Here is a 26,015-nt window from a genome sequence, read left to right on the forward strand (position 1 = left end):
CACACACAAATGTGCAAATCAGGCACAACAATCATTTATGTTTTCAGGGTAACCACAACCACATACATATGTATGGCAAAATGTACATTTAAGAAACTTCATTTGGATATTATTTGAGTCTGTTGCGGATACACAGAATATATGAATGCACATTATGATTTGGTATGGCCACCTGCTCACCCCTAAAAAAGAATGCCTACAAAACCTATTTCCCAGATTGAAGACTGTCAGCTTGGGTTACCATTGCTGGACTACAACTCCCTGAACTTACTGGGCCTGATTCACAATAGCAAACTAACACATTCGTGTAAGACTACGATTGTTTGCTATGCACAAAGTTATCTATAAGATGGATCTCTACGAGGGTGTCTCTTCTTGATATAAAAAGATAGGTCTTTTTATGTGCAGAGACCCCACACTGTGTATTATGTGCTTATTTTCAGCATGTACCAAAGTTATGTCCAAAGGCAACCACCTCTTTACAAAACACCTACAAATTTAAATACATTAACATAACATTTCAAACGATCCACAACAGCTCTCATCCCTTTAGACACTGGCCTGCTGATATGCCAGAGGCATGTAGCAACACACGTTCCAAATGTAATACTGCATTAAGATACTACATCCGCATCACACAAGTTAAAGTAATACCAATAACAAAGCAAGTGCCTTGCTGAGAAAAGTCAGCAACAGGAATTTCAGGCTGTTCTTACTTATTGCTGGCAATGTTCAAAGGACAGGCGCATGGCCGGCAGTCATCTGGAGAGCCAGTGATAATCCCATAGTAACCTGGAGCACACCTTTCACAGTGGTCACCAGCAGTGTTGTGCCGGCATGCCTGTAAATAAACAAAAGCATATAAATGGAAGCAAAAGGATCAAATAGTGGGTTATCATAACATATTGTCTAATGTCTAATAACTGCTGATGCCACCAGTGGCGGCTGCCTCGGGGAGGGAGTTGTTGGCCAATGGAGGTGGATTAAAAATATTTTAGAAATGTCTTACCTGTCACTGTTGCAGCTGCCGCTGCCCCTCCTCCATCAGCAGAACCCGAAGCACCCAGGCTCCCTGCATCTCCCAGCCTATCGTGACACTGCATCAGCAGCATCGTGATTGGTCTGAGCGGCCAAACAGGCCGCTCAGGCAGTGCTTGGGAGCCTGGTAATGTTCTCCAACAGGCTGTGCAACACACCCAGTGGAGAACTTGTTAAGTGCGCATGACGGTTTGGTCGGCCAAACTGTCATGCACACTTAGGGAATGCAAACCACTCCTCACTCTGCTCTGATGGTGGCGAGCCCAGCTTCACCCCGTCCAACTGGCTCTGAGTCCCGCAAAGAAAAATAAAATGATAATAACTCTTGTTATTATCATTTTATTTTTATTTTTGACCTGCTCTCTGAGCAGTGAGGCAACGCTTCTCCACCTTAGCGGAGGAGCCGCCACTGGAGGCCACATTACCCTGACAACATTCACGCCCACAAAGACGTCTTTCCTGCCACTGCTTCGATGTTCTATAGTCACAGAAAGCTGCTTATCTTCAAATACTTCCAAGTAACTTTTCTACTTGCTTTTCTTTTGTTGAATCTACATGAAAAAACTTTTTTACAAAGGTACCTTGCCCCAGACATGAAATGAAAAGCCCCCAAAATATTAGTTATCACAATCAATTTCATTTAATCAATAGAAAGAAAGATAAATTACATTTTTAGAAAAAAAAAACCTCTACCATGGCAAATATTGACAAGTAAAACTACAGCCGCTCAGTTTAATACGCTCTATTGCTTCTGTACACACACAATTCATACCATTAGCCTCCGAGTAATAGTACATCTAGGGCTAGATGTAGGTAAATCAGATTTACCAATTCATAAATACCGAATTTTACCAATTCACTATTCATGAATCGGTAAATCTGATGTAGGTAATTATTGGGTAACAAATACCGAATCGGTAGGATTTGGTATTTAACGATTCGGTAATTACCGAATCGGTATTTGCCATAGATTCCTATGGGCCTTGAAGCCCATAGGAATCAATGGCAAATACTGATTCGGTAATTACCGAATCGGTAAAAATACCGCATTTCCAAGGGGGACAGGGTGTCACTTTGACACCCTGTTGCACCCCTGTTTCTGGCTTGTGTGCCATGTGTCACACATACATGACCTTAGGGCATGTCTGTGTGCCACATGGCACAGGTGTACATGCACAGATGTGCATGTACACAGGAATTCGTTATTTACCATGCAATAGTATTACATGGTAAATAACGAATTCTTAGGGGCCTGTGGCACTGTTTGCAATGCCACCTACATATAGATTTACCGAATCGGTAAATTTACCAATTCAGGGCTAGATGTAGGTAAATCAGATTTACAGATTCATAAATACCGAATTTTACCGATTCGGTATTCATGAATCGGTAAATCTGATGTAGGTAATTATTCGGTAACAAATACCGAATCGGTAAGATTCGGCATTTACCGATTCGGTAATTATCGAATCGGTATTTGCCATTGATTCCTATGGGCCTTGAAGCCCATAGGTATCAATGGCAAATACCGGTTCGGTAATTACCGATTCGGTAAAAATACCGAATTGCCAAGGGGGACAGGGTGTCACTTTGACACCCTGTTGCACCCCTGTTTCTGGCTTGTGTGCCATGTGACACACATACATGCCCTTAGGGCATGTCTGTGTGCCACATGGCACAGGTGTACATGCACAGATGTACATGTACACAGGAATTCGTTATTTACCATGCAATAGTATTACATGGTAAATAACGAATTCTTAGGGGCCTGTGGCACTGTTTGTAGTGCCACCTACATATTGATTTACCGAATCGGTAAATTTACCGATTCGGTATTTTACAGATTCGGTAAATTTACCGATTCGGTAAATTTACCGATTCTGTAAAATTCAGGCACCCTACATCTCAATCACCAAATACCGGTCGGTAACGGCCGAAATCGGCCGTTACCGACTGGTATTTGGTGACCTACATCTGGCCCTCAGTATTTTACAGATTCGGTAAATTTACAGAATCTGTAAATTTACTGATTCTGTAAAATTCAGGCACCCTACATCTCAATCCCCAAATACCGGTCGGTAACGGCCGAAATCAACCGTTACCGACCGGTATTTGGTGACCTACATCTGGCCCTTAGATATCAGAGAGCAGAAATATATTTTTCTCTGGTGATAGAGTTCTGTTAAGTCAATCTTAAAAAGAACATAGATGTAGTGTTTCGGTGGCGATTGATTACATTCATCCACCTTCTTGAGGAAAAATAACATTTGTTTTGCTTCTTACAAAGCAATCAAATTACACATGAAGAATGGACACAAAACAATCTGCATGTCATTTTTTTCATTCAGGTCTCTCATAATTCCTTACGTCTAATGTGGATACATAAATGCATCTTAGGCATCCTCTTTCTACCTAAACAATATCTCTCAGACAAAGAGATCGTACATTAGTTTATTTTGGTATCTGAATAAGAGACAATGCCATCGCTACGGTCATTTTATAAATATTTCATACATGCGGGGTGTGTCCCTCAATACACCAATATATTTCAATCACAGGTGCTCCATTTCGTCATTCTCGGAGCAAATGAACATGGTCTACCATTACATGGACTTATAAATAACAAGTAACACAAAATTGATTGCAGTACCAAAATCACGTACTGTAAACTAGTTGAAAAATAGTTTGTAAACGCACGTTTCATAAAACCTGTGTGTGATTGCATTGTGTTAACGTTTTCAGTTCAAGATTATACACAAAGAGCGTTGGCTCATTATACTAGTTCATTAAAGAATATATTTAAACAAAGAAGTGCTGATGAGGAAATAGTTTCAATTGCAAATATCTATAAACAGTAATTTTAAATAAATCACCATACGTGTATGTGTCAGGCTGACCTCACCAAGCCACAATTTGAATTTCTGAAAAAAAAGGATATGCGGTCTGAGATTCCTGATATGGTCTCCATAGCACGGTCATAATGCTCATGATGATAACAGAAACACATCTGCATATATCCATTTTCAGCTAGTAGGCAAATTGGCACAGTTCTATGACAGATAACTGCTCTGCCTTTAGAAAAAGCTTGGCTGCAGTCAGTGACGTAACATTAGCCCACGCAACCCCCGCGGTGCAGGCCACTCCAACACTGTGCACGGCCAATGGCCTGAGAGCTCCTTACTGGACCCAGAGCATGGAGGGTCCCTTCCATGTACTACTTTGGAGGGGAGGGAGAGAGGCTCAGGTAAGGTTTCATTATGCCGCTGGCTGCTGCGAGCTGCAGGCAGTACAGTCAGAAATTCAAGATGGATGGGTGGGTGTCTGTGCACAAAGACGGCACATTCATTACCTAGGGGCACTTAACCACTCCATGAAAGGATGTACAAGCCCTCACAGGGACTGTGCGAATGCACATCGGAGTGACACGAAGCAGTCGCTAGGAAGACAGCTCTGTGAGCATGTGCTTGGGACTATATTTGAGAGCGATAATGGTTGAGCTGAGTCCTGTCCATGGTATACATACCTTCAATGGGCCCTCCCAGCTCCTCCTCAAGCAATGTAGTTGCTCTGCCAAGGAGGCCAGAGGCAAATGGACAAGATGTGTACAAATAACCCCCAAACCCTTGTGCAGAGACAGTTCACTACAGGTGCACTAAATATGTACCACCTTCAGAGTGGGAAACATTCTGCATGTTCCACCTCGCTCTTGTCTTCCCAAAAACTCATTTGCCTTTGCATGTGCTTTTTAAACGGATAAACACGCAAAAGAGAGTTGCTGTTTGGCAGAGGATCCTGCCCCCATTCTAAAGAAGAAAGTCCCCGTGAGCACGCTTCCACAACTAAGCAAGGGATCCTCACTGAATATTACCGTAGGGACAAGAGTCACACAAACAAGTGACAAACTTCATTATCTGCTCTGGTGCAGGGTGCGCATATTTATTTATGTCCTCCTTGGTTTCATGTCACTAATGGATGACATGCTCTGCGCATGCACACAGGTGGAGAACGAATATTCATACCTGGTTGTCATTAAACTTCGCTGTTCACAGCACATGTACTGAGTAATACTTTGAGTTAAACATGAGCTGCAGACAGGACTGCTCCCTTTCATGAATATGCTATAGAAACACGGGTTAACCCAATAAGTCGCTGGGACCTGGGTGAGTTACTGATGCAGACAAAGTGGTCCCAGATACTAAAGTAAATAAACTAAAATGAAATAATCTCAACTAAATTCAAGGAGAGTATCACAACATTGTTTTTAATCACAACGTGTACAAATATTCAATAAAAAGCTATTCTTAAAATACATCAATATTTAATCATAGATGGTGCCCCTAACAGAAGGGAGGGAGGGGTAGTGATAGATAAGGAATCCGCCGCGTGGGTCAGGATCCTGGAGTGGGTAGTTGAGCCGCTGGCCCAGGGGAATGTGAAGTCAATATCTGCAGTTAAGAAACGGCCGCATAGATTACTGCGGTCCGAACACGGCTTTTACGAACTCGGATGATACATACCAGACTCCCGTCAAAGTCCCGCAACGCCGTTTACCAGAAATCGGACCTGAGTAATCACGCAGCGGATTCCTTATCTACCATGCAACCACGCTTTTTTATTGAGATATATTGAACTGTGGACATCTATCATATCCAGTTGCTGTTTACTCTGCGAAATTCCCTATCTAGACCCGTTCATTCCCTCATCCTTTGAAATCACTGCCTTATACTACACTCACTAATATTTATTGCCCCTCCTGCATCCCTGTCCTGATGAAGACCCTCTAGCAAGGTTCTATCCTACGCCTGCATCAATTTGGGTCGAAACGTCGACACTTTCTCCATTCTCAGCCTTCTTCCCCATTGATCATTTGTGGATTTGTTTTGATAGGAATGAGTTTGTTATATTAATTTATGAATTGTGATCATTAGCCTTTGTTAATCAATTGTTAGTAATTTTTCATTGAGGTCAAATTGACCACTGCTTTGTCACTTGTCCAGTTCCCTCACCTTCCACATCACTACCCCTCCCACCCTTCTGTTAGGGGCACCATCTATGATTAAATATTGATGTATTTTAAGAATAGCGTTTTATTGAATATTTGTACCCTTTCATGAATAAACAGAAGGCATCATTACAGCAAAAACTGTTTCTTTGTTGCTCATTAGGTGATCACAGAATTCCTGATAGACGCAAATGGTTTTAATACTTTGAGTGAGTACAATTGCACAGTGGTAAACTCCAGATTAGGGGTAGGTAGCGGGAAGAACTGTGCTTTCATTGTAAATTAGTGAACACTCAACAACTTGTGAGATTGGCATTCACAAACTCAAATCTGACCCTTTCCTAACCTGGAAATTGTAACTGCCCTTCCTGGAGGAGTGAGGTTAATATGTCAGATTACATTCCCAGTAGTAGGCCTGAGAACCTGAGTCTAGTGAAGCTTTCCAGGCGTAGGACTGAAATTGTTTTGTGAATGGCAGAAAACCAACAGTAGAACATGCGCTGGTGCGAGGGCGAGATTGTAGATCTCTATCTTATCACTCTTGATCCAAACCCCGTTCTGGTCAACTGAACCTTTATTGCCTGTCTTTGAGGAAAGAAAGTGCATCCAATACCAGGTTAACTCAATCAATAATGGACTCGCTCGGAAAGATAACAAACTACTTCTAGCTTTTAAAGATTTATTACAAGGTTAAGGTTAACTGCAAGTACAGGCATCTCAGAATGAGATTCAAAAGATATACAGGCACCACTACATACATGTGCTCTCGAAAGGCCCTCAAGCGAGCAAAGAACACTACGAGTACCAGTTCTAAAATCAAAAGGGCTGCAAGCATAGACACGTATTGTGATCTCTCCGTCATTTACAGCAGGAGAGAAAGGTTCAGGTTAGGCTGTCCCTACCCTGCTCTGGATGGTATCCCTACTTAACAGAACCCCAACCTACCAAAGGTGTCAGCTGTGAATGGCTCCCTTAGGAGATCACCCACACTTAGTCTCTAGATGAAAACCTATGATCGCCAGTCATGACCCCTCTCTGCCTACCCATCCGCTCTCTAAAGGGTCCTCAGGCATCTGCTCTCTCTCCACCCCGGGGTGCTGACCCTAATACAAAACACAACAACATTTGAGACGCCCCTTGCGAGACGCCCCTCACGTGATGTCTCTTCTGGCTTTTTCCATGCTGTTCTTCTCTTGGGCCTCGTGCGTTAGCGTTGACCTTGCTTCTCAGACTCTTCTCCGGCCCGCCGATACCCCCTAAAACATTCCTGAACCCTCCTCCATGTCTACATCAATCTCTTGAACAACGTTCTATTCATCCAATTATTAATTGGATCCCCCTCACATTTGCAGACAGACATCCGTAGCTGAATCTTCATTTCTCATAGACTTCTAACAGAAGCTTGCAACATTTTCCCCTGACACAGTTCGGCCTGTACCAGTACGTGCAAATCAAAAATCCTTTCATCATTTCAGGCCTACAACCCTTTCGCAAGTTAACTAAAATAACATGTTAGCTTCTTTCTCTTAGCATAATAAGAAAACACATCTAGGGAATATAAATTCAATGAATAAACAAATCAGTGTAACATTAGTGCAATCCATGTATATGAAAAGCAATCTTCGTTTCTGAACCCTTCTGGCCTAGCCATGAGGCCCGTTCCCTTCTATGCCTTACAGCGTGATTTCTTCCATTAGCAGCTACATAACATGGATCCTGATTAATCACGTCTAATAAGGTTATACATTTTCACGCATTTCTGCATTAGTTCTACTTCTATATAAAATCTCTAGACTAGCTACACATTTCAAGGTATAGGTGAATATATTTTCAGCACTCATAGCATTTCTCTTTATGAATTGTGCATACTACTTGCAATTCGGGTGCACTCATACATTTTGTTCAGTTTGCGCTCTCTCAGTTCCCCCCTTTGATGACCTCTAGGGGTCATCACCAACATTTAAACTGAACTAATGGCTAATGCTCCTCGTTTCTGCGTTTCTAGAGCCCTCAGACTCCGATACTGATTATCTTGTATTGCAGCCAATCTCTGTAACTGCTCTCTCCTGGATCTCTCCAATCTCTTCGATCTATACCATTGGTATGACCTTACCAATCCCCACAACAGGATCATACAGATCACTATTATGATGATAGGTTTCAGCACATACCATACAAAGCTCTTCCCTAGATTGGCGAACCAACCTCCAACTTCGCCCATTCCATGACCCACCTTTTCCCAAACATTTACTTTGGTTAGGTCTTCGATCTCCTTATGAATATTAGTTATATTCATAATGACCTTCTCAAGAGGTTTTGTATTGTCTGGAATGTAAGTGCAACATTCCTGGACCTTCAAAGCCTTACAGACTCCGCCCTCTTTTGCTAGCAGGACGTCTAATGCAAGACGGTTTTGAAGCACCATGGCCCTTATCGATTGCATCTCTCCTTCCACCAGCATTAAGGATCTAGCAGTGCTGGCAGACAACCTGTCTACGACTGTTGCCAGTCGCCTAATTTTGACATCATTGAGGATCAGTCCTAAGATAGGAAATGCAGCTCCAAATACATCTCCAACTAATTCTGCATCTCCCACGTCTCTTCTCCCTCTCCTCGAGGCCTTGCCCTCGATGATCTCTAAGTCTTGAGCATGGTATATTTTGGGAAAGACAATTGCCAAGTAACATGATCCATACCAGTTATCAGGTAGTCTCACGTAGGCATTTCTTCCACATACAAAATATACATTTGGAATCACTTGCATTCCTTTCAAGAAATCCTTTGTGTAATATTCTAAATTGAAAGCATGTTCACAACTGACTTCTCCTACGAATACATTTTCGTAATACGTTTTGCTTCTGTGAAGACATAACTTCCCTCTCTGTGTCTTATCCAAAGCTATTGGACCACTACTACCTTTTCTCTTGTGTGCCTTCTCTTCCACGGTCCAATCTGTTTTCCATTGTCCTGATTTCTTCAAAATCTTTTGCCTTCTATACCGATCATCCACCTGCCCTATAAACTTCTTTTCGACTTCTGACACCTTGCATGTCAGATTATTTCTGCGGGCATGTGAAGTATCTAAGGTAACCCAAGGAATGAAGAACTTGGCCAATCTGTCTTCACTCTTCCAGTAGTCCCATTTATTCATTTGCTTGTAATTTGGGACTTCTGGTAACACTGAGTCATAATTAGAGAAATAGTATTCAAAACTATCTCTCCCATAAAATATGCTAAGCAATAAGCTACATGTAATGCCATATGTCAAAGGGAGGTGATGATATCTAATGCCTTCGTCTACAGATGCAGGCAGTTGCATGCAGACGTAGCAATCCTTGACTTCCATGGCATCCACGTATTCATACAAAAGTTTAGCATAAGCATTTGACCTAAAGTCGCCTTGGGACTCATCCATGTGTAAACTACGGGCTTCTGCTGCTAATAACGCTTTCTCATGTATGCTTTCTCCTGTCTTACCAGCAACAGTGGGTCTTGGTGTCACTACAGACTTCTCGTCTGATACCCTTGCCTCTCTCTCACGTCCCACTACATATGATACAGTAACTACCAAAGCTATTAGAAGTATCACTCCTACTATTAGTGTGCCTATTATACATTTGGCCCTACGGTTCGGACTACCGGCCTCCATTTCTTCAGACAGTATGATTCTCTCCCTCTCCTTTCAACCCAAAAGTTCCTTTCTTCTTTATTCCTTTACAGTCTCTTTGGATCAACCAGTCTTTAGAATCACACAATTGGAAGCGGGCAGTCCCTTTTTGCAAAAGTCCTTTTGAAGCTTTAACACAGACAGCCCTAGCCCTTCTCCGTCAACTAATAGGAAGTCCCTAAGATTCTCTGCTTCCTAGGCGCTAGGTAATCTTCTTTTTCTTGCTTATTTACAAAAAGTCTTTAAGCATCTACAATGAGTTTTGAGCCTGCGGCTTGAATAGCATAGTTCAATATTTCCAGGCGAAGAGTGTGCTCTTCATGGCTTGTTATCTTGGTTCCAAAGTCAGGGAATTGCAATTCGGTGAAAAACATGTGCTTTAACTTGCTCAGGCGGGGAGGGTTGGGGAGTGTGAACGTTAGTGACCCTTCTGCTTCGACTCCGGGCACTAACAGCTGTACTTCCACAGTGATGATGGGCTCAGAGCTGGACACCACCACCGCTCGTATCCTCCCTGTCTCCCGCTCCAAAGACATTTGTCGCCAGATATGTCCACTCAGGAGTGGCGTATCTTCTGCTGGGCACACGTACTCTTCTTGACCTTCTTAGATCTGGTGCTTCAGCGCCCTGCGCACCTTCCTCCGGGTCTGAATCCTCCGATATTGGAGCAAGGGTTCTCTCTGGAGTTGACCTCAGGCTAGAACTCCTTCTTTGTGGCCAACTGGCTTCTCCACGTACCCTTCTGCTCCTTCTCCTTCTGGTCTGTTCACGCTCTCTTTCAGACTGGTCGGTGTCTGATTCGTACTCCCAGCTACTTCCTCCTTCTGTAGCGTTGTCCGTTTCGCTGTTGTACTGACCGTCCTCAGCTTGGTCAGACTCGTTCCCTGCTTCTTCTTCCACCTCTACAGCTTGGCTAGCCCCCTCTATGGCTTCTCGGTCCACAGCTGGACTTCCATCCGAGAGAGGAGCTGTTTCTTCCAGAGGTGCTGGAACCCTCCGCGTATGAGACGCGTGGATCCAATTGGGCAGGCCTCCCACCTTCACTGCGGTGTTCGTGATCAGGATGATCTGGTAGGGTCCACGCCAACGAACATCTAGGCAGCTTCTCCTTACGTGTTTCTTCACAAGCACCCAATCTCCAGGGTACAGGTCATGGCACAGGTCTTGGCACGATGGAACCTCGGCAGCCTGCACCTGAAGGGACGCAGAATGAATGGCGTCAGACAGCCCCTTACAATAGTCCAGGATCATATCATCTGTAATGTTTAACAGTGCAGCAGTTGGTACTGATGGCAATCTCATTGCCCTCCCCATTAACACCTCGTGCGGTGACAGTCCCGTTCTTCTGTCTGGGGTACTACGGATACTCATAAGGACCAATGGCAGAGCATCAGGCCAACTCAGGGACGTTGATGAACACATTTTGGCAATTCGATTTTTGATGGTGCTGTTTATCTGCTCCACAATTCCTGAAGCTTCTGGTCGGGAACTGCAATGCAATTTCTGATCTATGTTCAGGGCCGCACAAATCATCTTCACAAGCTCACTGTTGAAATGAGTTCCCCTATCTGATTCCAAAGAGGCCGGTACCCCGAAGCGTGGAATGAGTTCCCTAAGCAATAACTTGGCTACTGTGAGGGTGTCACACCTGCGTGTAGGGTATGCCTCGACCCATCTGGAAAATATGCAAACAACCACCAGGACATAACGAAGGCGGTTGCACCTTGGCATTTCAATAAAATCTATCTGCATCCTATTGAATGGACCTCCAGACCTCCCTATGTGACTCAATGTGACTGGTGTTCTTTTTCCGACATTCAACTGCTGACAGGTCACACAACGCTGGCACACGGCTTCTGCTGCTACTCTGAACTTAGGATTGTACCAGGTTTGTCTGAATACTCTCAACATAGCATCTCTCCCTAAATGTACTGGACCATGTATCTGCCTGGCCATTGGGCTCACCATCTCATTGGGCAACACTGCTCTTCCATCTGCTGAAACCCAGAAATGGGCTTCACCTATCACACATCCTGCTGTCCTCCAGGTTTGTTTTTCGAAATCGGGTGCATTCTCTTGCATGCATTTCAACTCATCCCAAGTGTCTACAGTCTCCAATATCATAGCTAATTCAGTTCTTACATTTATTCCGCCCACTTCCACCTCTGTGAAAGAGTACCCTTGTTCTGCGCAATATCTCGCGACTTCGTCGGCATATCTATTGCCTTGTGACACGAAGTCCATATTTCTGGTGTGGGCGGTACATTTTACAACTGCAATACCTGCTGGACATTGCAAAGCTTCTAACAGTAAACGTACAAACTCTCCATTACGAATGGGAGAGCCTGAAGAAGTTCTGTAACCTCTTTGAGACCACAATTGCCCGTAATCATGAACTACCCCGAAACCATATTGGCTGTCGGTGTATATGGTGACTCGAATTTGGTTGCTTACCAAACAGGCACGCGTCAAGGCAATAATTTCAGCTACCTGAGCGGAGTGTACTCCTTCCAGGCATCCGGCTTCCACCACTCCAGTAATTGTACAAACAGCATAAGCTGCTCTCAACTGCCCAACTTCGTCTCTTACACATGAGCCATCGACAAAGAATATTTCATCAGGGTCAGTCAGTGGCTCATCCACGATGTCGGGTCTCGGTTTGGTGCATAGTTCAGTCACATCAAGGCAATCATGGTCTGTACATACATCATCATCAATGTCACCTGGGAGTGGCATCAAGGTGGCAGGGTTCAAAACAGAGCATCTCTTGAGGGTCACGTTCTCTGCAGCAAGAATGACTTGCTCATATCGCGTGAGCCTGCTATTGGTCAGATGCTGTGTTTTGGTCCTGGTCATTAACAATTCAACAGAATGCGGCACGTACACCTCTAACGGGTGTCCCATGACGATGTTCTCACAACGCTCGATACTGACACCTGTTGCAGCAACGGATTTGAGACATCCGGGCAACGCTGCGGCTACTGGGTCTAATGTAGCCGAAAAGTAAGCAACTGGTCTACGGGCATTCCCATGGATTTGGACCAAGACAGACAAAGCACAACCCTCTCTTTCACAGCAGTAGAGCAAGAATATTTTATCGTAATCAGGCATTCCCAGAGCAGGAGCACGACACAGGTCCTCTCTCAGCTGCAGGAACGCCATCAAACAGTCTTTGTCCCATGGTACCGGATCACTCACCTCCTTGTCCGTCAGTTTTTGCAAGGGTTTTGCTTTCAGTGAAAAGTTCGCTATCCACTGTCGGCAATACCCCACCATCCCTAGGAACATCCTGACCTCTCTCTGAGTTTTGGGCGCATTCATCTTCATGATCGCCTCTATTCTGTCTGGGGAGACCTTCCGTTTCCCCTTCTCTATTCTGTGCCCCAAGTACTGCACCTCTGTCAGGCAGTACTGCAATTTTCCCGGGGACACCTTGTGCCCATTTGCAGCTAAGGGATTTAGCAAAGCGATGGAGTCTTCCCTGCAAGCCTCTTCCGTTTCTGACGCTACAAGCAGGTCGTCTATGTACTGGACCAGAACTGACTTCTGGGGCAGCACTAGACTTTCAAGATTTTTCTTCAACAGCTGGTTAAAGATCGATGGGCTTTCTGTATACCCCTGAGGAATACGACACCATGTTAGGACGCGACCTTCCAGCTTAAATGCGAAAAGAAAATGGCTCTCCTCGTCCAGAGGGATCGAAAAGAAAGCCTGGCAAAGATCTATCACAGTGAACCATTCGGCTTGGAACGGTATCTGAAACAATATCACTGATGGATTCGGTACCACTGGACAACATGAGACAACTATGTTATTAATCTTTCGAAGATCCTGCACTATCCTGAATTTTCCGTTGGGTTTCTGCAAACCCATGATCGGGGAGTTACACGGACTACCCACGATCTCTTTCAGTATTCCCTGCTTAATCATGGACTCGATCACGGGTTTTATACCTGCAATCGTTTCTGGAGTCAATTTATATTGGGGTGTTCTTGGAAACTCAGCATGTGGTTTCACTATTATTTTCACTGGGTCTACTCCCTTGACTAGTCCAATCTCTTCCCCAGTGAAATCCCACACTTCTGGTGCCACTGTCTCCCTTAGATCCCAGGGGAGCTCATCCACTGTCAAAGTGGGATACAGCTCCACACATATTCTTGAATTTGCGACTTTGAAGTCAGCGTCATCATCATTGGTTAATACCTCCACTCCCTGCGGGGTGCAATATATGGTACAATTTAACTTACACAATAGGTCTCTTCCCAATAAACATACAGGACTAGAATCGCAAACCACAAACTGATGCTCATCGCTGTACTTTCCTATTTTCACCTGTACCGGTTCCGTCAATGAGCTCGTTATTCTCCTGTTTGCGACCCCCACCACTTGAATAGTCTCTCCAGACATAGGCAAGCCTGGAACTGCAGCTGATCTTATCGTGGATCTGGTGGCTCCTGTGTCCACTAAGAATGTCGTGGGGCACCCTGCCACTTCTGCCTCAACATAGGGTCCCCTTTGATCGACGTCTAAGGCTGCCCCGAGGGTACAGTCTTCTCTCTCTACTCTCTGTCCGGTTAAGGGATCAACGTAATAGCACTCCTCTCCTCCTACAAAAAGAGGCATTTGTCTATAGGTCTTTCCAGTTGTTCCTATTCTGGTTGGTTGAGGGAACTGGGCTCGCGGAGCTGGGGTCCCCCCTTTGACCACCTTCCCTTGGTACGGCGTTACCCCTTTTCCTGGAGTGCTTTGAATCTCTTCCTCCTCTACCTCTTGTTCTCCAATTTCAATGTTGTAGGGACACTCGCGTTTCCAATGCCCCACCTCGTTACACTGATGGCACCGGGTCGTCTTTTTCAATGCCGCAATGTCCACCCTAGGTCTGAAGGTGGAGTTCTCCTCATTGCCCTTGTTCTGACTATACTGCTTCCTGCCCCCAGTCCCTGTCCCCTGCTGCTGTTGCTGTTGTCCACCCTTGCCAGCTGACTGCATCTGCACCACCATCAGTTTTTCCTTTAGCTTCTTTGCCTTTGAGTCTATCTCATCACAACAGTACCTAGCATATCTCAGAATGTCATCCAAAGGTTTATTTTGCCAACAAATCAAGTGTTGCTGAATCATTAAACTAATATCCGGTCTCAACCCTAAGACAAACTTAGACACAAACTGCCCTATGTCTTTCGGGTCCATTACATCCAACCCGCTATATTGTTTAAACGCCTTCAGCAATCTCTCATAATATTCATGAACTGTCTCTTTGGGTTCTTGCCTAGTTCGATTTATTTTGACCCAGTCTATGTCCTGCATGGGCACCTTGTCTTTCAGCCAAGTTATCACTCTCTCGTATTTTACCATTACTGTCTCGGACGGCCCATTGGTCCGTGCATCTCTCTCTGGCTCTGATGTGGGCCACTCAGCACTAACCTTACATGCTGTCCACAAGTCTCCTGGTACCACTATATCAAACAGTGTATTCAGATCTATCCACAGTACCTTGGAGATTTTCACGAACCTCTCCACCTGTTTATACCACTCGACTGGGTTCTCCCTCAATTTAGGGAAGGAGTTGGTAAAAGCTGCTAAGTCTCCTCTACTCCATGGCACATGCACATAATTCCCGTTTGCAACTTCACGCAAAGGGTATGCCTCTATTCTCTGTAGTCCTCCCTCCGGGGTCATCCCAAGCGTGCTTCTCCTGACGGTCCCTTTCTTGGACCACCTTTCTTCCCATTTATCAAGCGCTCTCCATGTCCTTATTCCCGTGATCAGTTCCCTTATGTGTGTTTTTAATCCTATTGTTCTTCGCTCATCTAGGTCCTGATCGGAATAATGGAGCCTATGGTTACCCTGTAATGCTTTGGTCCTTGACAGGTCTACCATATATTTTCCCGCTAGTTCGACTAATTTCTCATGTGCCGCTCTCGCTTTCCGAGTGATGTCCTTTGCCATGAACAGTATCTCATCCTGTTCATACATCTCCATTCTCTCTAGAGGCAAGGTACCATCCACCATGTCATCCAGATCTGATTTTAAGCTGGCAACATCGAGTCTCTTAGCTTTTATCTCGGCTCGCAATATCTCTTTCTTAGGGGGTTCACTGGTCTCTCTACCATCCCAACTCCGAGTCCTACGCTTGGGCTCAGGGGAGTTAAGGAGTGTCCTCCCTTGTTCCCATCTCTCTAAGTCCCATGCTCTGCCATCCGGCCTTGGAAGGTGATGAAACACGGGCCTGTTTCCCCCAATCTCATTCTCTCTGCCCTCTCTTGCTCCCTGATAGGATTCCCTGCTGTTCTCCCTTCTGTCGCTATCTTCCCGTTGCCTAGTGTCACTCAAGATACGGTAGGTTCCTTCTCGGCTCCCCATCTCCCCAGGACTGCATTCCTGTCCGTAGTCACAGGGGTTATGGCGAGACCTCTCGCAACTCTCGTTCTGCCCACTATTGTCAGACGCATAGTGGGTGCACTTAAAACTGTTCCTGAACTGCTGCGTTCTCCTATCCCCTTCGCTGTGAATTGGGCGAGACACCCCCCCACACTCGGGGCTCCTGTCTTCCAGGTCTGGTCTCCCTCTTCTCCTGGTAGGACAAGTGTCTCCTCTACTGTCCTGACCCCTCCCGTCCCACTCTGGACTGCTTTCGTCAGCCCCACAGTGAGTCCGGGTCCTGCTAGCCTGGCTTTCCCTTCCAGCTTCCGCTGCTATGATGCTCTTGTGAGCCTCCACTGCCTCATCCCATTTCCTCATGTACTCACTTAGCTCCTGGAAGGATTTCCGTCCTGATCCCCTCAAATCCTCCGGCCATCTCGGGCCCCCCGGATCCCCTTTTGGATCTACTGCTGTTTGAACTGGGGTGCTCCAATCTCTCGGTTTTGTCAACTGACTTGGTGAATTGATTGTATCATTCCTCCTTGTCATTTCTGCTCTCTCCCTGTCCAGTCGTACCTGTTCCTCCCCTTTTTCTCTCCCTGGGTCATAGATCGATACTATAGGGCCTATAGTAACAGGTACTTGCAGGGCATCTGGCAGTGCGTAGGAAGTGGCACACTCCGTTTCTGGCACCCTTTGTACCACAAATCTTCCGACTACCTTCTACACCGGACTTGGTTGAGACGACTCTTTACTTGCCGTGGGATCCCAATCTGTAGTGGGAAGCGGTCCATACTCCCCTTTGCTAGGCCCCCCTTCCCTGCATGGCTCGACATTTCCTGTCTCTTTATTGTACGGGGGTGGCCTATCTGTTAGTAACCTATTTATCAGGCTGTCTTCTGTCTCGCTCTCCTCATCTTCCTCAAATGGGCTCTTGTTTCCGGTCACCTCTAATACTGGGTACAATTTGTTTACTTCAATGTTATGCACTCTCCATCTTTTAGCATCCGCATCCCATTTGGCATCCTGCACTGCTCTTACCGATCGTTTCACCCTTTCTTGTCGTCTATTCAGGTTCCTCTCGTGCGCTGCCCTAATCCACGCATTGAGAGCTTCAAACTGGGTCGGTCTAGGCATAGGTCTCATTGAGGTCATGACTGCTTTTAATCGGTGTAGCACCTCTAATCTGAACGTCCCGTACTTTGGGAACGTTAGTTCCTCATTTCCTTCTGTAATCTTACTCCACTCTGAAATCCACATTATCGTGTGTAGCCCAACATTTGCTGCCATATAATAAGCTGGTGTACCCTCCGGCGGGGCTTCTTCCCCATCATAAGATCTTCGTCTCTCTCTTTTAAACGCCGCTCTTAACCATTTAAAACATTTCATGATTAAACGTACAATTTCCGACCTCGCTATGCTGTTTACTTCCTGATGACAATCCTCCAATCCTAGCGCGGCTTTGCTAACTGGCCTATCACAGCGCGGTCTTGCTCTGACCGGCCAATCCCAGCGCGGCACTTTCTGACGTCACTCGCCTCCGCTTCGCAGCAGCACCCCTCCTTTCTCAGCTAGTCTCCCGGTCATGCATGCGTCCCATTCATACACCGAAAAATGACTACTTCCGACCAAGCCGTCACTTCTCTTGACTGTACGTCCACAGTCTATCTGTAATTGTCACCTCGACTGACGAAACGTCCTCCGTCTCTCTGATAGGTTGCTTACACACAGTAACTTCCGACCAGCGTCCGTTACTCACGCACTCACACTTACGTTCCCCCTATCACGGTCCTGCGGGCGATCAATGGTACCTCATGACCCCCTTCTAGGCATGAGCGGATTTTGCGGATTGGCAATCCGCGAATTTGCGGATTTGCAAACTCGCAATCCGCAAAATCCGCGAATTCCCGCGAATTTGCGGATTTTTTTTTTTTTTGTGTTCGCCCGTGTTTCTGCCAGTTCGCGAGGGTTTTTACAATTTCGCAATTTGCGAACTTACCTGTCGGGTTGCAAGTTTTGCGAACTTGTTGTTTCTACGTGTCCAACCTGTTTGGGACACTCTTCTTCATCACTGCCACTCTCTGTCACCACTGCCACTCTCTGACTACTCATGCCACCCTCTGGCCCACCCATGCCACCCTCTGTTTCATCACCACACCCTCTGGTTGTCCAGTGTACATTATTTTTGGCAAAGCAAAGCACACCTTCCCTGCCTCAAGTGACCTGAATTAATTTGGGGCTGATTAATGTGTCACAGAATATTTTTTTAGCTGGCACCTGCTTCCTTAGTGCGCCCTGATTAGTGATCTTTTGCACTTGCTAAGTGCTTTCATTGTTGCAAAATTAGTTACAACACCTGCCCTGCCCCAACTGACAATAATGAATTAGGGGCTGATTAATGGATTTTAACTTCCAGCCTGGCTCCTGCTTGTCTCCCTTAGCTGTAATTCAGGACCTTTGTGGCATATGTGTAACTATTCTGAGGTTCAGAGCAGGGTCACATAATAGTTGCAACTGGCAACTGAACTCTGGAGGGGCCCCTCAGGAAGCACTACAGGAAATGGCTACTAATGATGAGCCTGAACTTTTGAACCTGGTAAGTAGTTACTTTCAGTTTTGCTAAAATCGTATTTCTGCAATTTCGCACTTATTCGCGGGGCGCGAACTCACGCGAACAGTGCGAGCAGTGCGAGCAAAATCCGCTGCTCGCGGATTTGCGGATTTTTCAGGAAATTCGCAAATCTCGCGGATTGCGGATTTCCCGAAAATCCGCAAAATCCGCGAGCGGAACGGATTTTCCGCCCATGCCTACCCCCTTCACACTGGTTGACAATTACTCTGGATGTCCGATACACCCGAACCACTTAAGCTCTCCTTGAACTTAAGATTTTCACTGGTTGCGCGCGCTCACAACCTGTTCCACAGTCACTCTACAGGCTTTCATCTCCGCCAGACATTACAACATAGATACAACACAAAACACCGCAATCTAACACGCATGACCCTTTATACTCACTCTCGACCGATACTGCTGCTTTTCTGTCTCACGTCATCCGGATCTTCTTCGGCGGGCGGTTCTTCCGATCATCGATCTCTAGGGGCCTTGGGGTAATCTAACCTGGCCTAGATCACCTTCCTCAAGAAGGCAACCATCCTCTATAGCTACCAACTGCGAGGGCGAGATTGTAGATCTCTATCTTATCACTCTTGATCCAAACCTCGTTCTGGTCAACTGAACCTTTATTGCCTGTCTTTGAGGAAAGAAAGTGCATCCAATACCAGGTTAACTCAATCAATAATGGACTCGCTCGGAAAGACCACAAACTACTTCTAGCTTTTAAAGATTTATTACAAGGTTAAGGTTAACTGCAAGTACAGGCATCTCAGAATGAGATTCAAAAGATATACAGGCACCACTACATACATGTGCTCTCGAAAGGCCCTCAAGCGAGCAAAGAACACTACGAGTACCAGTTCTAAAATCAAAAGGGCTGCAAGCATAGACACGTATTGTGATCTCTCCGTCATTTACAGCAGGAGAGAAAGGTTCAGGTTAGGCTGTCCCTACCCTGCTCTGGATGGTATCCCTACTTAACAGAACCCCAACCTACCAAAGGTGTCAGCTGTGAATGGCTCCCTAAGGAGATCACCCACACTTAGTCTCTAGATGAAAACCTATGATCGCCAGTCATGACCCCTCTCTGCCTACCCATCCGCTCTCTAAAGGGTCCTCAGGCATCTGCTCTCTCTCCACCCCGGGGTGCTGACCCTAATACAAAACACAACAACATTTGAGACGCCCCTTGCGAGACGCCCCTCACGTGATGTCTCTTCTGGCTTTTTCCATGCTGTTCTTCTCTTGGGCCTCGTGCGTTAGCGTTGACCTTGCTTCTCAGACTCTTCTCCGGCCCGCCGATACCCCCTAAAACATTCCTGAACCGTCCTCCATGTCTACATCAATCTCTTGAACAACGTTCTATTCATCCAATTATTAATTGGATCCCCCTCACATTTGCAGACAGACATGCGTAGCTGAATCTTCATTTCTCATAGACTTCTAACAGAAGCTTGCAACATTTTCCCCTGACACAGTTCGGCCTGTACCAGTACGTGCAAATCAAAAATCCTTTCATCATTTCAGGCCTACAACCCTTTCGCAAGTTAACTAAAATAACATGTTAGCTTCTTTCTCTTAGCATAATAAGAAAACACATCTAGGGAATATAAATTCAATGAATAAACAAATCAGTGTAACATTAGTGCAATCCATGTATATGAAAAGCAATCTTCGTTTCTGAACCCTTCTGGCCTAGCCATGAGGCCCGTTCCCTTCTATTTATTTATTTATTTATTCAAAGTTTTATATAGCGCGAACAGGATCCTTACAGATATCAGAGCGCTTCACAAAGACAGGGAAGGGGCAATAGGAGTAAACAGAGATAATGGGAACAGTATAATAGTCAGTGACATGGTAATAACATGGATGATAAAAACAAACATAAAACCAATCCATATATGATCAGGTAAATAACATGGTAACATGGTAATAACATGGTAATAACATGGTAAGTAACATGGTAATAACATGGATGATAAAAACAAACATAAAACCAATCCATATATGATAAGGTAAGGGAGTAGTATAGAGCAGCACAGGTCATTGATCCGACTACAATGGCGTACAGGTGGATCAGTAAACCAACGTGTATCATATCTTGGTCGGTAGTAAGAGAGTAGCGTAATAGTGCCCCCAACAAGTCAAGTATAGTGCCAGGGGATAGGCAGAGCAGCGGTACAAGCAATGCAGAGTCTCTGACCCAACATCTGTAGCGATCAGGAGATCTTGGCCAGAAGCATTGTTTTCACCTCTTTCTTGAAGAGTGCAGTGGAGGTGATTAGCCTTGTTTCAGGAGGGAGCGCATTCCAGATCCTGGGTGCCATTCCTGAGAAGGAGCGTTTGTAAGTTTTCGCTTTCCGAAATCTACGAGGTTTCAGGAGTAGATTTTTAGTACTCCTATTGGATCTCGAACCTCCTGATATAGACAGCTTTTGAGCGAGGTAGTTGGGTGCCTTGTGGTGCACGGCCGCGTGTGTCATAGTTGCAATTTTTAGCTGTATTCTGGCTTCAAAAGGCAGCCATTTTAGAGACTTTAGGTCTGGGGATATGTGCGAGTGCTTTCTAGAGCCAGTAATGAGTCTCGCGGCAGCGTTCAGGGAGGCTCTTAAGGGTGCTGTTGTGGATAGTGGGAGACCGCTGAGGGTCGCAATTCCGTAGTCTATTCGAGGGATGACTAGAGCTTGTACAGCAGTTTGGAAGTCTTTGGCCGGGAGGAAGGGTTTAATTTTCCTCAGCGTGTTAATTTGGAAATTAGCTGCTTTTGTGGCTTTGCTGACGTGCTGCTGCATGTCGAGCTTGGCGTCGAGTGTGATGCCTAGGGATTTCGCCGAGTCCACGATGGTAGGTTGGACATTGAGTGCTGTTAGGTTGTTGAGCCAGGTTTGGGTGGTGGAGATTTTCGCCGGAGGTGAGATGAGTAGGAACTCAGTTTTTAGAGCATTCAGTTTGAGGTGATTATCGGCCAGCCAGGATTGGGTGTTAATAAGCGTGGAATTCAGCTGTTTGATATCTTCCGGGGACTGTAACTTTAGGTAGAGTTGTGTGTCATCAGCGTACATATGGAATTGAACATTGGATGCTTGAAGCAAGGTGGCGAGGGGTTCCATAACGAGGTTGAACAGTGTAGGAGAGAGGGTGGATCCTTGTGGAACCCCTAGATCTGCAGGCACAGGTGTAGATAGTACATTGTCGATCTTGAACCTCTGAGACCGGTTGTGAAGGAAAGACGAAAACCATTTGAGAACAGTTCCCGATAGCCCCATCCTAGTACTTAGCAGCTCCAACAAGTTCTCATGTTTGACCGTGTCAAATGCTGACGAGAGATCAAGAAGGATGAGGAGGCAGGACTCATTACGATCCAGAATTTGGAGGGCGTCATCAATTATGTGTGTCATAGCTGTTTCCGTGCTATGTTTCGCTCTGAAACCTGATTGATGAGGGTTGAGGAGGTCAAATTGATCAATGTGTTTTGTTAGTTGGAGTTGGACACATTTCTCCAACAGTTTGGCCAGGGTGGGGATATTGGTGATGGGCCGATAATTGTTTAGGTCAGACGGATCAGCTGTAGGTTTCTTGAGTATAGGCGTGACTTGCCCCACCTTAAGGGAGTCTGGAATGTGTCCTTGTTGCAAAGAGCTGTTAATGATCTTGGTCCAGAGAGGGAGGAGCAAGGGGATAAAGTCTTTTACAGCATTAGCAGGTAGAGGGTCTGTGAGGTGATTAGAGGGCTTCAAAGTGCAGAGCAGTTTGTGTATAGCTTCTTCCGAGTAGGTGTCGAAGTACTGCCAGGATGCCTTGTTTTTAGGTTGAGTGTCAGCCATTCTGGTGTAGTTGGAGTATCGATTTACATCCATGATGAGGTCATTTCTTATGTTGTCAGTCTTATGTTTAAAGAAAGCAGAGAAGGCTTCACAGTGTGGAGTGTCATTTGTTGTGCTATTTGATTGTGTGGGTTGTGCCTTTGTTTGGGTCTTGATTAGCTCGAACAGTTTTCTTGGCCTATTCTTCGCTTGGTCCAACTGGCGGCTGAAGAAGTCCGACTTTGTGCGCTTTATTTTCCTAAAGTAGGCATTTCTCTTGTTCTTGAGTTTTTTGAGATGCAGTGCTGAAGGGTCCGATCTCCAGGTGCGCTCTGCCATTCGCATATTACGCCTTTCGTCATTGAGACTGTCATCATACCAGGGGTTAGAAATTTTGGTGGAGACTCTCTTCAGTTGCAGAGGGGCGACTTCATTGACTATTGTATTCATAGAGTCAAGGTAGTGGTCAGTCAGTGATTGAACATCTGAGGCACCTGAAGGGGGAAGGAGGAGGTTGCCGATGTGGGGAGGTAGGGTGGAGGGGTTAAGATTCTTCAAATCCCTTTTCCATGTTTTGGATTTGATTGGTTGAGTAGGGTTAGGTTTAACTTTTTCGTTGATAAAGAAGGTGATAATGTGGTGATCTGACCAATCGCAGGGTAGAATCGCTTCCAGTTGAATAGCGTTCTCTTTGGCAATGATGAGATCGAGTATCGCGCCTTTGTCGTGTGTTGGTTTATCGCATAATTGGGTGAGGTCAAGCGCATTGAGGAAAGTTTTTAGACTATTCACTGAAGTGTCTTTCTGATCGTTCCAGTGGAGATTGAAGTCACCCAGGTAGACTTGAGTGGTCTGCCGACCGGCGTTGGAAGTGATCAGGTCCATGACTTGTTGGGTGAATATGAGATTGTCACCAGGCGGGTGATAAATGAGATGTAGAGTACATACTTGTTTGCCCTCACTGATGATGTCTAGGCAGAGGAGTTCACAGGAGGAGAGGGAGGGTGAGGTGACTTGAGTAACGGAGAGGTTGCTCTTAACAATGCATGCAATTCCCCCGCCCTTCTTGCCAGGAGACCTGTCCAGCCTAATGATGTGATAATTGGGGGGGACTAGTATGTCCATAATCGGGGTAGAGGCTTCAGTGAGCCACGTTTCCGTTAGAAAGGCTAGGTCTAGCTCCCTATTTGAGACAAGATCCGCGATGTCGGAGGAATGTCTCTGGGCCGATCTGCAGTTTAGTAGGATGCATTTGAGTTTGGGAGAGAGAAGGGTGGTCGAGCTTTCTAGTGTGAGGGGAACTTTCCTGAGGTTGTTAGGGACGGAGCCTCTGTTGTTGAGTGTTGGGAGCCTCAGAGCGTTTGTGGGAATTGTGGGTATGGGGATGTGCGAATTGGAAAAACCTTTTACCGGACCTGGGCCATAAGAGCGTAGGAGAGAGCAAAGGTCGAGGTCCGACAAGGGGCTGAGAACACGACGGGGGCGGTGGGAGTTATTGCGAACGGGGATAGTGGACCATTGCTGGTGTCGTCGGGGGCGAGTGTATGTAGGAAGGGTGCGTCGTTTGTAGGGTAATGGGATGGTGGGAGGTAGACTGGGCTGTGAGGAGAGAAGGTCTTTGATTGCGTGGATGTCTTTTTTGATTTGTAAAATTTCCTCCTTGACTTGTTGGAGTGTGGATAAGGTCAAGTCAGGAGGGTTGATGAGGTGTTCCGCGGTGCTAATGGGTGGGATGGTATTCAAGGTGTGGACGTGTTTGTGGGCGAGGGGTGTGAGTGGTGAAGGTGAGGCAGGCGGAGGGTGGGAAGCATAGATAGTGACTTCAGTGGGAGACGGTACAGGTGAGTAGAAGAGTGAGTGAAGGTTGAAGACAGTGGGGGAGACAGGAGGGTAGTGAGGGCTAAGAATAGGAGGTGGGAGAGAGGGGGGTGATAGGGTAAGGGAGGAGGTATGTTCTGTATCTTGTGTTGGGAGGGGGATGACGTTATGAGTGGGAGTGGGGAGGGAGCGGGGAAGGGAGAGGTGTCTGCCATGGGGGGGATGGGGTGGTTGGGTGGATAAACTCCGAGTGATGGTGTGTGCAGATGTAGGCGTGTTGTGGGTGGGAGTTGTTGTGTCGGGTGTGAGAGACACGTGGGTGGGAGTGGAGAGAGAGATGGGGAGGGAGAGGTGTCTGTCGAGGGGGAGATGGGAGGGGGTGGATAAACTTTGGGCGGTGGCTTGTTCAAATGGTGGAGTGTTGTGGGTGGGGGATGATCTGTCCGAGGGGAGAGGGATGGAGGGGGTGTGTGTGGGGATAAGAAGTGTCATGTTGGAGGGGCTACTAGTATGTGCGGTGGGGATATTCGTGACTGTCCTTGGGGAGTGGCGTGCGTTAACAGCAGGTGGGCCATTTACTGGGGTACTGGTGGTAGAGGTGTAGTAGGTGGTGGCTACGAGGTCAGGGGGGATAGTGCTGGCGGACTTCTGGGTTCGGGTCCGCAGCTTGGAGAGGTGCTCTTTGAACTTGGGGAACAGGTTGTCTAGTAGTTCCAGGTTCTTGTCCGTGGCTTGGATCAGGACAATCCCGGTATTATAGATTGTAATGGTAGACCTGCCAGGGAAGAGGTGGGAAGGTGTGATGGTGAGAGTTGAGCCATGGGTTGTTTTCTTGGTGATGGAGACTGTGAGTAGAGATAGGAAAGTTTTTCTCCATTGGGCTCTGCGTGAGGTGTGGAAGATGAAATCAGTATTCAGGGCTCCATTGCCCGATGAGAAGTAGGTGTCAGCAAAGGGTGTTTCCGGGTGCGCCCTCAAGAAGTTGTGTTTGAAACGTTTAGTGGCACTTTTGGAGAGAGGGGTGGAGGGGTAGTTAATTCTAAAAGTGTGCTTGCCGTTGAGCTCCATTTCAGAGAGGCTGTGGTGTTAGGTGTCTGAACTAGGGCGATAGTACACGCTGTCAGCCGCTAGTTACAGGGCCAAGGAGGACACTAGTGAGTGAGCACAGATATAGGGGGTGGAAGCCAGTGTGATCCCCGAACAGCCAGTGCGTGGGAGCATCTTATCAGATGTATCCTATATACAAGGTAGCAGTCAGCTTACACCGTGTGACCAGCTATGCGAGGTAAGGCCTATTAGGTGGAGGCTAAGTTACATATCAGAATGTACAAGGTAGCAGCAATGTAGTCTAGGCTTAGAAAGTGGCTGGGCGCAGTTTGCCTGACAGAGAGAGTTGGATGAGGTAGTAATAATCAGTGCAATATCGTGACGTAGCTTACAATGAAAACCCAATAAGAAAATAAATAAATGCGGAAGCGGACAGCGAATGATGGGGATAAAGGTGAGATATGTGCAGCTTGCCGCATATAAAATACAGGCTAGAATAGAGCTAAACTACTAATGAGTTACTAAATCCCATAAATGTGCATACATATTGCAATAATAACAATATAGCACTACAATAAAAATACAATAAAATACAGGCTAGAATAGGGCTAAACTACTAATGAGTTACTAAGTCCCATAAATGTGCATATATATTGCAGCAATAAC

The 26,015-nt window shown here is 46.0% G+C and overlaps 1 protein-coding gene across 7 annotated transcripts in view; it reads right to left on the reverse strand.

The window, feature by feature from the left end:
* LAMA2 (laminin subunit alpha 2) overlaps positions 1 to 26,015 on the reverse strand; it is a 3,858,378-nt gene that overhangs the window by 1,204,094 nt on the left and 2,628,269 nt on the right. For all 7 annotated transcript variants that reach the window (XM_086927001.1, XM_086926997.1, XM_086927002.1 and 4 more), the window contains one exon: positions 717 to 841. In XM_086927001.1, the coding sequence (XP_086783127.1) occupies positions 717 to 841 (125 nt within the window). The remainder of the gene's footprint in view (positions 1 to 716; positions 842 to 26,015) is intronic.

The sequence above is a fragment of the Lissotriton vulgaris genome, chromosome 6 (genome assembly GCF_964263255.1).
Source record: "Lissotriton vulgaris chromosome 6, aLisVul1.2, whole genome shotgun sequence".
Lineage (NCBI taxonomy): Eukaryota > Metazoa > Chordata > Amphibia > Caudata > Salamandridae > Lissotriton > Lissotriton vulgaris.